Source organism: Malus sylvestris, chromosome 9, assembly GCF_916048215.2.
Source record: "Malus sylvestris chromosome 9, drMalSylv7.2, whole genome shotgun sequence".
Classification (NCBI taxonomy): Eukaryota; Viridiplantae; Streptophyta; class Magnoliopsida; order Rosales; family Rosaceae; genus Malus; species Malus sylvestris.
In genome coordinates this window covers 30680960-30694676 of record NC_062268.1, presented here as the reverse complement: position 1 = coordinate 30694676, position 13717 = coordinate 30680960, and the positions used below count along the sequence as shown (strand labels likewise).

The following is a 13717-nucleotide window of genomic DNA, read 5'->3' as shown; positions in this document are numbered from 1 at the left end:
TAAAACAAGCCTTAACCTTTTATCTTCTGATTAGCCACCTTAATTTTTTTTGTTGGGTAAATAACTAACCACGTATTGAGCTGATACCACAGTTCATGTAATCAAACCCAAGTAAATATAAAATGAAACCTCCAATCTGAAACGATACAACACAGGCTAGGAGTTCTAGTTATGGCCCCCCGCTCCTGCGTATTTTAGGTAGCTAACATTTGTTTTCTTATACAAAGGGAAACACACTTCCAAACTAACATTAGGGAGTTTAACAGGATAATTTTGTGAACGCTAACAATGCATGTTCAAATCAATTCGTCTTGCGTTTAAGCACAACAAAAAAGATAACCGACTTCTTTGACTCAAATATTGAGATTTGCTCATCAATTTTTTGCTGATACAAGCTGAAGAGTTCATCTAAGATTTCTTCTCCAAATTGTTGCTTGATGAGTCCTTCTGTGGCAGCTCTCATCGTAGATGCACTACGTTTAGCGCCATGTTCCGGGACATGATAAACTAGGGTTTCCAAAGCCTCTATGCTGAAGCATCCATTTCGTTCTACAATGACTTCCAGTTCTTGAGGAGAAACGCAGTATGAAGGGATGTTAAATGAATCTACCTTCTCTTCACTAACTACTCCCTGTTTGAAGGAACAACACCATATTATAGCCCAAATGCCCTCCAATGTAACAAAATAAAAACACAATCTTAATTATACAGCCATCTATATAGAATTAAGATACATATCAGTTTAGTTAGCACAAATTAACTAAATTTGTTCTTCCGATTATAACAGATAAATAATTAGAGTTTACATAACAAAGTATGATATATTATTGTGATGTAGTTAATTTAACTACAATATCAAACATAGTAGTGATGTATGAGTATTGGTTACCTTCCTAGCCATGTCCATGAGGCAAGATCCTAAAATGTCAACAGTCACATTTCCTAGAGAGTGAGAATCACCATTGTGGTGTCCTAAAAGGGTAAGCACTACCAATCCTCGATGCACAGTCTCTAGCGCCCTGGCATGGAGGAAACACTCCATGTCCTCAGAATATTGAGCTTGATAAGCCCTGACCACTTCGTCTCCGGAATTTGAGTAGTGGATTCTTCCTTTATTCCAAGCTCGACTGGTTTTCTCCGTTACATCTTTTGGTACTCTAGAAAGCCAATGAACGGCTAACGACGAGTGAAAAAAGTGAATGGAAGCCTTAGGAAATAAGCGACCGTAGAAGGAACCTGGCACACCCGCTGCATAGTAGTTCCTGTTCCGAGGGAGGGATTTGAAGAGCATGTTAAAATCATTTAGGGTGTGATCATTGAAAAAAGCTTGAAATTCGGGGATTTGGGAACTTAGCCCTCGGCTTTGATACTCGAATTTCACAGCTTCAAGTATGTTTTCAACCGATAAAAAAGTATTAGGCCCAACCGAGCAACCCAAATCTGCAATACGGAAGGTGTCGCAAGGTAAGCAGATGTCCAGATCAAGATTTTGTTTAATAGTCTTGGTTAGAAGTTCTTTGGCAGCATCAACAACTACTTTCTACAAAAGCACAAAAAGGAATGGAAAAAAATTATCATCAATGAATAGTTTAATTTGCAACTTCACTACTTGAACTCATGAAAAAAAAGCATCGTGAGAATCTCCTAATATATATTAGTAAAGGCTACATGAGCAGAACCTGGCGTATCGAGTTCTTGGCATAGCTGTTGGGGCCATCTCCGCCTGTCATTGGGTAGGCTTCAGAAACATTACTGGAATCCTCCACTGCAGCTGCCATCTCTCTCGCTTGCTCTTTAACTGGTTACGGGTATGTGGATGGTACCGTGGGAGTAGTTATTTATATATGCAGTTTGCTGGCTACACCTACACTCGATAACCCAAGGGCAATAATAAAATACTAATGGAAAAGTCAACGGTAGCTGGTAACGATGACGTGTTCTGATGCGTCAGAAAAGTTTGAAAAGTCATTGTAATACAACTAATCAACAGTTTGCTACCACTTGATAAACTATTGCATAAATTTATTGTAGGATAATGCTAAGATGACTAGATTTAATAGATAAAATTTTGTAAATCAAATGATAAACAAGTTGATGTTTCGATTATTATTTAAATGTTGATAAATGTGCTCATTTCAATTGGTGACACATCTTTAGTTTACAAAATTTGTCTACAAATTTAATCTCCCTATCATTACCCTTATTGTAATGTTACTTCAAAAATTATTTTGTTTTTAAGTTTCTGTTTTTATTTTTGTGTTAAAAATAAAGGTTGAGGGTGCAAATTTTCATATAAAATTTTGTATTTCTAGTCATACGAATCGAATAAATTAATCGAAAACAATACTCTAAATTAAACGGGGATGTATAAAAAGAAAAAAAAGTGTGTTTTCAATAGTAATCAACTCTAGAACTCTATAAAAGGTAATATAAAGGAATAAATAAATAACAAATTCCTTATTTTGTTCAAGTTAAAGATTACTCATGAAGAGTATGTAAGATCTCACAACGCCCAAGGGTGAGGATCATATAAGCCTTATACTTCGAATTCGAGAGAAGGCTTTCCTCTTATATTCCCATCTTTACATAGCACGAGATCTTTTGGAAGTTCACTGGCTTCGGGTTTCATTGGAACTCTGAAGTTAAACGAATTCGCGCAAGAGCAATCCCAAGATGGGTGATCCACTGGAAAGTTCTCATGTGAATTCAGAAAAACAAAACTGTGAGAGCATGGTCGGAGCCTAAAGCAGACAATATCGGGCGGAGTCGAGCCCGAGATGTGATGACCTCGGACCGGAATGTGACAATTTGGTATCAGAGCCAATCCCTAACCGGAAGTGTGCCGACGAGGACATCGAGCCCCTAAAGGGGGTAGATTGTAAGATCCTATATCGTCCAAGGATGAGGATCATGTAAGCGTTATATATATATTCTCATCTTTACCTAGCACGAGACCTTTTGGAAGCTCACTAGCTTCGGATTCCATCGGAACTTCGAAGTTAAGCGAGTTCGCGCGAGAGCAATCTCAGAATGGGTGACCCACTAGGAAATTCTCGTGTGTTTTCTCAAAAACAAAACCGTGAATGCGTGGTCGAGGCCCAAAGTGGACAATATCGTGCTACAGTGAAGTCAAGCCTAGGATGTGGTAAGAGTCCGGGCCAGGATGTGACAGAGTAACTGTCCTTTTATCCTAACAATTTTCGTGAAAACTAGTAGGGATATCTATTCTTCACGAATAGTCTTCAATTTGTAAAAAATATTGAAGTTCGCCTATCAGTTTGATATATAAAATAAGGAAAACTAATGAAAAGAGCTTGAAAATTTTGAGTTTTAATGATAAGGACAAAATAAAGGGTAAAGTGAATAGTACCAAGATTGACTTTTTAGTGTAAAAATGTGGTTTTTCGTTAAAGTGAACAGTACCGGGTGCTTTTCGTTAAAGTTCCCTATAAAATATCATGACCAAAATCAATTAAAGCCACCTGACAAAAACAACTACTCCCAATATAATGCTCTAAGCATAAACCCGGGAGCACAAAACACACAATTGATATTCACATTAATCAGCTATACCAGAATCACTAACCAAGAAAGACCTGATAGTAAACAGTTTTAGTTATGCACAGAGTTTGCATATCCTGCAAGTCTCCAGGTACTTTTGCCAGGACTGCAGTGAAGGGAAGGGAAAAAGAATTAGACTCTAACATAAAGTATTTTATAAATATCATACATTGTCATGAAAAACATGTATTTTGAAAGTATAGATACAATTTATACATCAATAGAGTAGACAACGGGAACTGCTAAAGCATCAATATAAAAAATAAAAAGCTTCAGTGGACATGGGGCCTATGATAAACGTCCAGTAATTGACATTAAGTCAAAAAGGCATCTGCTAAAGTGTAATTAACCCGACCTAGTTTAATTCATGAACTCAACTCGGTTATCCCATCATATTCTTAATGTCTATGCAAACCATGAATGAGATATTGTTGGATCATCATACAAGAACTGATTCAGATGATTCCCATCGTCATATAGATTTTCCATGTTGCAACATAAAAGCATTGTTGAGAACCAATGGAAGAAAATATGTTAACAATGGAACCATATATGTGAGGCATGTTGGTTTGACATGAAAACAAAAAGGGAAATTGTCCACTTAAAAGTCACGCATTATTGTTTAAGAAACATGTCAGCGCGTCCATTCTTCTAAAATAACGATGAATCATGGCCAGCTGAGACCTCATTTTCAAAGATCTCCTCTTGTAAATCAAATGTAATTTTGCTTCAAGGTGAATCTTTGTAATTTTGCTTCAAGGTGAATCTTTGTAATAACCCATCTTGTAAATCAAATGTAATTTTGCTTCAAGGTGAATCTTTGTAATAACCCATAACCCAGAACAATGTTTAGAAGCCAATTTATACACTGAAAACTACATAACTTCACGTCTAGAAGGTAACTTTTTGTTCTAATCCATAACCTAGAACAATGTTCAAAACCCCAATCTGAAATTTTAACTGGGTACTAACTTCTATAATTTCCAAATCACAAAATTCCAGTATGGGAATGCCGAAACACAATAAAAAATTCAAATTCTTTGTGTACAGGACAACATAAAGATTGAGACTTTTTTTTTTTTACTTCTACAACTCTACCCACTTTCACTTTCGAGCCCTAAAATTTCCCGGAAACAAACAGAAAGTGAAAGACGTACCAGGTTCGAAAGAGCGGACGCTCGAGTTGGGTGGAACAGTGATAGCAGAGATCTCTGGTGAGAAAGCTAATAAGATGGATAAAACCATTGAACAAAAATATCCAGATTTTTAAAATTAAAATCACAAAAATTTGAACAAAGAAAGGAAAACCAAAAACCAAACCCAAAACAAATATGTCCGAGAACTCACCAAGAAACCCAAGCTTTATGGGTTTAAAATTTCTTCAAATCAGAACGGGAGCCAAGCTTTCCTGGGTATGTCCTTAAGAATTGCTTCGAATCGGAACGGAATAGACAGCATATGTTCTGGTTCGTGCAAAATAAGGAGAGAGAACTGGAGTTCGTGCAGCAAATGGAGGACTACCGGAAGCAAATGAAAAGCCCAACTCTATGTACGTAGTGGAAGCGGAGCTGTCGACGATGATCGACGCGTGGACAAACAAGTAAATCCACTGTGCAAGGACGAAAACACGGAGAACAGGGAAGCAAATAAGGGCATCACCGTCATTTCACTGTTCATGAACAGTGAAAAACAATGCCAGGAGAACCCGGTTTTAATATAAGGAACTTTAACGAAAAGTTCTGGTACTGTTCATTTTAACGAAAAACCACATTTTTACACTAAAAAATCAATCTTGGTACTATTCACTTTACCATTTATTTTGTCCTTATCATTAAAACTCAAAGTTTTCAAGTCATTTTAATTAGTTTTTCTTTTAATATATGTACAATGTGCTTCATCCACGAGCCCAAAAGAATACTTTCTGCTAGACCTGGCATTTTGGACACGAACCGTTAATCTGATCCGATTCGACATGTTAATATTAGTATTTGGATTGATACTTAATAGGTCTGGTCGTTAACGGGTGAACCCATTAAATAACGGATCATTTTGGATCAACCCGTTAGCACCTGTTAGTTGAGAATGTTTTAGTAATTTCAGTAAAGTCTTAACAACAAAAAATAAACTTCATGCAAAATAATAATAATAATAATAATTGTTAATGGGTGCAACGGATGACCCGTTAACTTAACAGGTTAGGTTCGGGTGACTCATTTACTTAACAGGTTAGATTGAACCCGACCCAAACCCAGTTGCTGTTTATCATACACTTGTTGCTCCAGCTCTCCAAGCTCGTCTCTATGCCTTTATTTGTATTGATAAGTTCCGAAGCGTTTTGAAGCCTGATGATGATAACACTCACGTTTACGAAAGCTTGATAGCCGATTTTTCGTCTCAAAGTTTAGAGAAAGAAGATGAAGCATATTTTGGAGAGGATTGTTGGTTCTTAGACCGGAAAAAGAGGATGCCCGATGCGTGTGGCCATGATTGTTGGTTTCCATCTTAGATTTAGGGTTTGTGAGGTGTAAAAAGAAAGACTATCTCAAGTTCGAGGTTGGGTGAACTAAGATAAAAGTGGTGTTTAAATAGACTATAGATTCCTACTCAACCGTAATTATTGTAGACATTGTAACTAAATCATATAATTTTAAAATTGTAAAGACTACTGTTTGTACCATACTTGACCAATCCTGAAATTACTGAGCACCGGTCAACGTTATACTGTCAAGGACCCAGAAGAGTTTCCCTCCAACCAGGAAGCCAATCACAGCGCGACACGTGTCGACATCAGAAGCCAATCATAGCGCGACACGTGTCAACATCTGAAGCCAATCACAACACGACACGTGTCAATGTCAGAATGAAACTAGAAACTCTCTTCTATAAATAAAAATCATTCTCTTACAATATTTCCTAATGTCATTTGTACTAAATCATTCACTAGTACTCACTAAATGAGAGCTTGAACCTATGCACTTGTGTAAACCCTTCACAATTAATGAGAACTCCTCTACTCCGTGGAAGTAGCCAATCTGGATGAACCACGTACATCTTGTGTTTGCTTCCCTATCTCTATCCATTTACATACTTATCCACACTAGTGACTGGAGCAATCTAGCAAAGGTCACAAACTTAACAATTTCTGTTGTACCAAAGTCCCCACTGATTTTATGCATCAACATTTGGCGCCATCTGTGGGAACAACACTTATTCCCACTCTCTTCAGCTTTGCCAAGCTGGTTTCCACCATTCGTACACTCTCTTTTGACCAGGCATCCCTCTCCAACATGGGGAGCGAAGAAAGCCACAACACGCAAAATGATACCCCTTTTTCACTTGGTGTGAGGCAAAGAAAAAAGGAAGGAAATAGGGTTGATATTCAAGCTAAAGTCGATGAGCTAGAAGCTCAGAACAACAAGATAGCAATGAAGAATGAGGTCCTCCAGGAGCAGTATAAGAAGCTCTTTGAGACGCTCCACGAAACTGGGCGTACTCAAACACGCGAGCTCGTTACCCTTGTGGACATCAACCATCATCTGGGTGCTCCCCAACAAGAAGGGTTACCTTCTTTCGACATGGGTATCCCTGATGAGGAGCGAACTAATCATCAGAACATTGATCAACATGAGACTTCTCTCAACCCAGCTGCTTCGACCTGAAGCAAGAGAAGTGGAGGAAGACACCTCCTTACAGAATGAGTGGAATGATCGAAAGCCGTCTTTCGCGACTGTCGAGATTTTCTAAAGCAACGTCGAGACAATCTCATCCATGTAAGCTCGAAGATCAATGACCCAAGGGTCTCTGAAAAACTCAGTCCCCTCCCATGTCCCAGGCCGGTTACCAATTTGGGGAAGGGGCAACAAGTCCTAGAGAAACACGAAGGTATAGGGGACTCAGAGATGTTCCGACAGACATACCTTGGAAGTCAGTACGGCGAGTTCAGGGAAAAATCACATGCTCTTGATCAAACTTTCATACTTCCAAAAGGATATGGAGATTTACGAAAGAAAGCTCTAATGGTACATGACTCAACTGAGGATCATCTTGTTCTACAGCTTTTTAAGGAAGTAAACAAGTTGAAGACCGAACGACAAGCTGAGATACCTGATTGGAACCAACCTAGGTCTGACCCTCTGACAAGGAAGATCCTCGACACCTTTCTTTAAGTGAAGACAAAACAAAAGTTTGGTTTACAACTCTATACTGGAAGGGAAGACCCAATTGAACACCTTAACCTCTTTGAGTCCACCATGGCATACCGGATGCACACCGACGAAGAGCGATGTTTTCTCTTCCCCTCCACCCTCTCTGGCGGAGCTCTAAACTGGTATTGCCGTCTTCCACCTGAGACAGTAGACTCATTTGAGGAACTAAGGAAACTGTTTGTCTCTCAACACATCTTCCAGACCGATCGTTTGCATTCTGTAGATGACTTGTACACTATTCGGCAGAAGTCGGACGAGTCACTATGAGAGTATGCCGGTCGTTTCAGCCATGAGTATTCTCGCTGCGCTAAGGCATATGACAAGACCGCCCTCAAGGCCTTTAAGGCAGGCCCGTGATTGTTTCTTCAAGTACATGATCAATGCTAATACTTGGAAGACTTACTCTGAGGTGATGGCACATGCTTACAACCATGTCTCCGCCGAGGTAAGGACATATCAAGGGAAACCCCCCACAACCATCCTTTATCAGCAAGTAGGGAGTGGAAGCCAGATCCAACCAAATGAGAAGACATCGACCTTCCAAATGGCAGCGGTGCCTTCCCTTACCTTACTTAATACTTTGCCAAGTCAACAGACATATCAATCTCAGGGCAAAAGGAAAGATTTCCATCCTCACCAATCTCTTTTTAGTAAAAGGAGTAAGGGACACTACCGCGATAACCAAGGGTATCGCCATGATAATCCCCGACCCCAGGCAGTCAACATAGTGGGTCAAACACATGTCAGGACAGCCCCTACCCCGAGGTATGAGGCATACACACATTTGAACGCCACATGCGTGGCTATTTACCCTAGCATAGCACACCTGATATCGTAGCCAAAGCCGAGGCACCCGGATTACAAGCCCACGAAGAACACGGACATGTTTTGCTGCTACCACGATCATAATGGTCATGACGGCGAGAAGTGTATCACCCTTCGTGATCATATTGAAGCTTTGACACGTGAAGGAAAAATTGATCAATTCTTCATTCATCCTCCAAGGGGTAACCGTAACCAACGTCAGGTGAATGTGATATATTCCATAAGTGGTGGCACACCCATATCTAAATCTTCCAACCGGGCCATGAAAAATAGTAAACGAGCTTTAAGGTCTGGCCACCAAGTGTTTCACGTGGAAGACATCAGGGGAGGTAAGTATCAAAAGCCTAACTGGGATCCAATATGTTTCTACCTTGAGGAAGAAAGAGGTATCATCTACCCTCACAACGACCCACTGATTGTGGAAGCTCACATAACTAACTTTAAAGTACGACGAATCCTGGTCGACACGAGGGCTTTGGTCAATATCATGTTTGCTGAAGCTTTCAGGGCACTTAATGTAGCTGAACATTTACTCGGTCGCTCGATTTCCCCTCTGATAAGTTTCTCCGGTGATATCGTGCAACCTTTGGAGAGCATACACTTACCTTTCACCATTGGTACAGGTCCTTACACAGCTACCATTACCACTAACTTCTTGGTGGTTGATTGCCCAACGGTATACAATGTCATCTTGGGATGCACATGCATCAATGATCTCAAAGCCATGGTATCCACACATATGTTGTTGATGAAATTTCCAACCCCCTATGGCAATGGTTACATCAGAGGAGATCAACTTAGTGCACGATCATGTTACAACACTTCGATCAAGCAACAACACCTGCATGTGCCCAAGGAAACCCTTTCTATACATGACCAAGTCATAAAGACCAGCCCAGATGAAGCCAACTTGGATCTTCACGGTGGCAACATTCAACCCGACAATCCTCGAGATAACTCTTTCACCCAGTAAGCACAACCCGCTGAAGAGTTAGAGAAGGTCTCTATCTCAAAAGATTATCCGGATCGCATGGTGAAGATTGACACCACTTTGTCACCACACATTCGGTTGTCATTGATCTCTTTTTTGCAAGAGAACACTGAAGTCGTCGCCTGGTCATACGAGGACATGCCAGACATCTCTCCCGATATCATCTTTCATCGCTTAAGTATTGACCCCAAGACCAAGCCAGTGAGATAGAAGCGAAAATCTTATGACGTTGAACGGTACGAGGCAATGAAGGCAGAAGTTGAAAAACTCAAAGGCATAGGCTTCGTCCGTGAAGTCAATTATCCAACATGGGTAGCAAATGTTGTCCTTGTTAAGAAGAATCTAACCAAGGAAAGTCTCATGCTCAAAAAGGTCTTGTGGAGAATATGTATTGATTACACCGACCTAAACAAAGGATGCCCGAATGACAGCTTTCCTCTTCATCTCATAGACAGACTTATAGACTTTACGGCATGGTGTGAACTTTTAAGCTTCATGGATGCTTACTCAGGATACAACCAAATCCTCATGAACCTTCCGGACCAAGAACACACAACCTTCACTACTGACAGGGGACTATATTGCTATAAAGTCATGTCCTTCGGCCTAAAGAATGCAGGAGCAACTTATCAGAGATTGGTCAATTCAATGTTCGCCGAACAGATTGGGAAGAGCTTGGAAGTTTACGTTGATGATATGCTAGTCAAGAGCAAACATGCTGACCAACACATCACCAACCTATCTGAAACTTTCACCATTTTTAAGAGGTATAGAATGAGGTTGAACCCCAACAAATGTGCCTTCGACGTAAGCTCTAGCAAATTATTAAGCTTCATGATAAGCCAATGAGGCATTGCGGCTAATCCCGAGAAGATCAAAGAAATCCTCGACATGAAGGAACCGGTAACTTCAAAAGACATCCAAAGCCTTACTGGCAAGGTGGCAGCCTTAACTAGGTTCATCTCTAAGGCCACAGACAGATGTGCTCATTTCTTTAAAGCATTTAAGGGAAGTAATAAGTACATTACAGGGACTGCTGAATGTGCTGAGGCATTTAAGAACCTATACATGAGTAAAGCCCATTTACTCTCCAAACCTGAGGTTGGTGACACTCTCATTATCTATCTGTCAGTATCGGCTTCAGCAGTAAGTTCCATTCTCATTTGAAATGATGGTAATGTCGAACGGCCTGTCCACTACGCTAACAAGGCTTTACAAGATACGGAGACACGATACTCCAACATTAAGAAATTGGCTCTAGCATTGGTCATGTCTGCTCGAAAACTTCGTCCTTACTTCCAAGCACACTCCATCATCGTGCTTACCAATCAACCTCTTCGACAGATACTCCAAAGTCCTAACACTTCCGGGTGAATGATCAAATGGGCGATAACATTGGGTGAGTTTGACATCTCCTACCAACCAAAGCCAGCTGAGAAGGGCCAAGCAGTGGCAGACTTCATTGCTGACTTCACATATCCTATTTACATTGTTTATTCGCCTAAAGAAGTGGTTTCATTACCCTCGGAAGCTCAGAAAATAGAACCAACAGCCCTAGCATGGAGTCTATATGTTGATGGCTCGTCCAACCAACAGGGTTGTAGAGCAAAACTAGTCCTTATGACCCTTGACAAAGTGGCGATGGAGTATGCTCTTCGTTTCAAATTCAAGGCGTCGAACAATGAGACTGAATATGAAGCCCTCCTAGCAGGCTTACGTTTGGCCAAACACTTTGGGGTTAAACGAATTGATATCTTCCATGACTCCCAATTGGTGGTTAACAAGGTCACCAACAACTTTGACGATAAGGATAGCTCCATGGCAGCATATCTGGCACAAACACAATTGTTGCTCAAGCACTTCCACTACCAGATCACCCAAATTCCTCGAGCGGCAAACAGTCATGCAAATGCTTTGGCTCGCCTCGCCTCAACTGTGGAAGACAAGATTGGGAGAAAAATTCAAGTTGAATTATTGGCGGCACCAAGCACCATGGCTGCGGAAGTGTGTGACTTACAACAGGGGATAGTTGGATTACCCCGATTTATAAATTCCTTGCTCATGGCACCTTTCCAAATGATAAAGTCCAAGCTAAGCAGATTCGATACAAGGCTACCTGTTACTTGATCATTAATGACTAACTCTACAAGCAGGGTTTTAACCTATTATACCTAAGATGCCTTACGCCAGTAGAGGCGGAAACTGTCATTCAAAAAATACATAAAGGAGTCTGCGGAGATCATGCTGGATCTCGATCCCTAACACACAAGGCTTTTCGCCAAGGATATTACTGGCCAACACTCCACCAAGATACCATCAGAATATCTCGCTCATGTGATAAGTGTTAACGCTATGCAACTATTCCTCACTCCTCTCCCGAACCGCTCACTCCTATGATCAGCCCTTGGCCCTTCGCCCAATAGGGACTTGATTTGATCGGCCCAATGCCTGCAGTGAAGGGCAAGGTTCGCTATGCAATTGCAGTTGACTACTTCACAAAGTGGGTCGAAGTAGAACCCTTGGCAACCATTACTGAGGCAAAAATAGAAGACTTCGTATGGAAGAACATCCTTTGCAGATTTGGCATTCCCAATGCGATAGTTACTGACAACAGGCGGCAGTTTGACAACAATAAATTTATGATGTTCTGCTCTAAGTTCAACATCAACTTATGTTTTGCCTCCCCAGCTCATCCCCAGTCTAATGGACAAGTTGAAGTCATCAACAAAATAAGCAAGCGAACTTTGAAAACTAGCTTGGACAAGGCTAAAGGTTGTTGGCTAGAATTTGTACCCCAAGTTCTTTGGTCATACCGCACTTCGTATCGGACATCAACAGGAGAAACCTCATTCTCACTTGCCTTTGGTACAGAGGCAGTTGTCCTAGTTAAGCTTGAGCAAGCAACGTTCCGAGTCCAAAACTACGTGCAAAGAGAAAATGATAAATAACTTACCCTCAACTTAGATCTAGTCGAGGAACACAGAAACCAGGCTCACTTGAGGAATGTCGCCTACAAGTAGCGCATCTCCAACTACTATGACTCAAGGGTCATACCTCGTTCTTTCATAGTGGGGGATTGGGTATTGAAGAAAAGACTACTCTGCGACAGAGTCCCGAGTGAAGGAACACTTAGTCCAAACGAGGATGGACCGTTTGAAGTTGTTGGCATCAGTCGCCCTGGCTCCTACAAGCTTAGAAGCTCCGATGGCAAGACCCTTGGCCATCCATGGAACGCTGATCACTTGAAGTACTATTACAAGTAAACTCATATTGTACAAGTGTTAAGCTTCAACCGTTCGGCATCCTATGTAACGAAGACTATTTGGCATGAATTCAATAAAGAGGTGATTTAGATAACTCGGCCCTAATCCTCTTACATTCCTAGCAATGAAACACTCAGGTTCAAAGCTTCAACATGAATGCTTCCAACATGAAACAATGTCTAAGTATATGTCAACAAGACTATACTAATAAACGAACAGCTTCACAGTATATTCGTTCAATCATACATTCCAACACATTTATACATAAGCCAACTGTGCTTTGAAAGGGTTCAACATACTTTGTATCATTCGACACTTGCTACAATGTGGCTTAGACACCTTACCCTTATTCTCACCAACCAGGTGATGAAATGTGAAGAAGGAACTCATCTTTATGCCACCAACCAGGTGATGAAATGTACAACTCGTACTCTCCTTCATGTCACCAACCAGGAGATGAAATGTACAACCCGTACTCTCCTTCATGCCACCAACCAGGTGATGAAATGTACAACCCGTACTCTAATATCATTTGGCAACTTGCCACTCATGCCACCAACCAGGTGAAGAAGGAACTCATCTTCATGCCATCAACCACGTGATGAAATGTACAACCCGTACTCTCCTTCATGCCACCAACCAGGTGATGAAATGTACAACCCGTACTCTAATATCATTTGGTAACTTGCCATTCATGCCACCAACCAGGTGATGAAATGTACAACTCGTACTCTCCTTCATGCCAATAACCAGGTGATAAAATGTACAACCAGTACTCTAATATCATTTGGCAACTTGCCACTCATGCCACCAACCAGGTGAGTAAGGAACTCATCTTCATGCCACCAACCAGGTGATGAAATGTACAACCC

General features: G+C 40.9%; 1 protein-coding gene and 1 long non-coding RNA gene across 2 annotated transcripts; both read right to left on the bottom strand.

Moving 5' to 3' along the window:
- Positions 1-92: 92 nt before the first annotated feature.
- LOC126583153 (loganic acid O-methyltransferase-like) lies at positions 93-2335 on the bottom strand. The gene is made up of 3 exons (XM_050247452.1): positions 1680-2335; positions 890-1540; positions 93-631 (listed from the first exon to the last, which is right to left on the bottom strand). Exons 1-3 carry the CDS (start codon positions 1776-1778, stop codon positions 302-304), a joined length of 1080 nt encoding a protein of 359 aa, XP_050103409.1. The 5' UTR covers positions 1779-2335; the 3' UTR covers positions 93-301.
- A 990-nt stretch (positions 2336-3325) lies between these two features.
- On the bottom strand, positions 3326-5190 carry LOC126583154 (uncharacterized). The gene is made up of 3 exons (XR_007609685.1): positions 4909-5190; positions 4719-4784; positions 3326-3667 (listed from the first exon to the last, which is right to left on the bottom strand). It is a non-coding gene; the product is annotated as an uncharacterized LOC126583154 (long non-coding RNA).
- Between the last annotated feature and the right edge of the window lie 8527 nt (positions 5191-13717).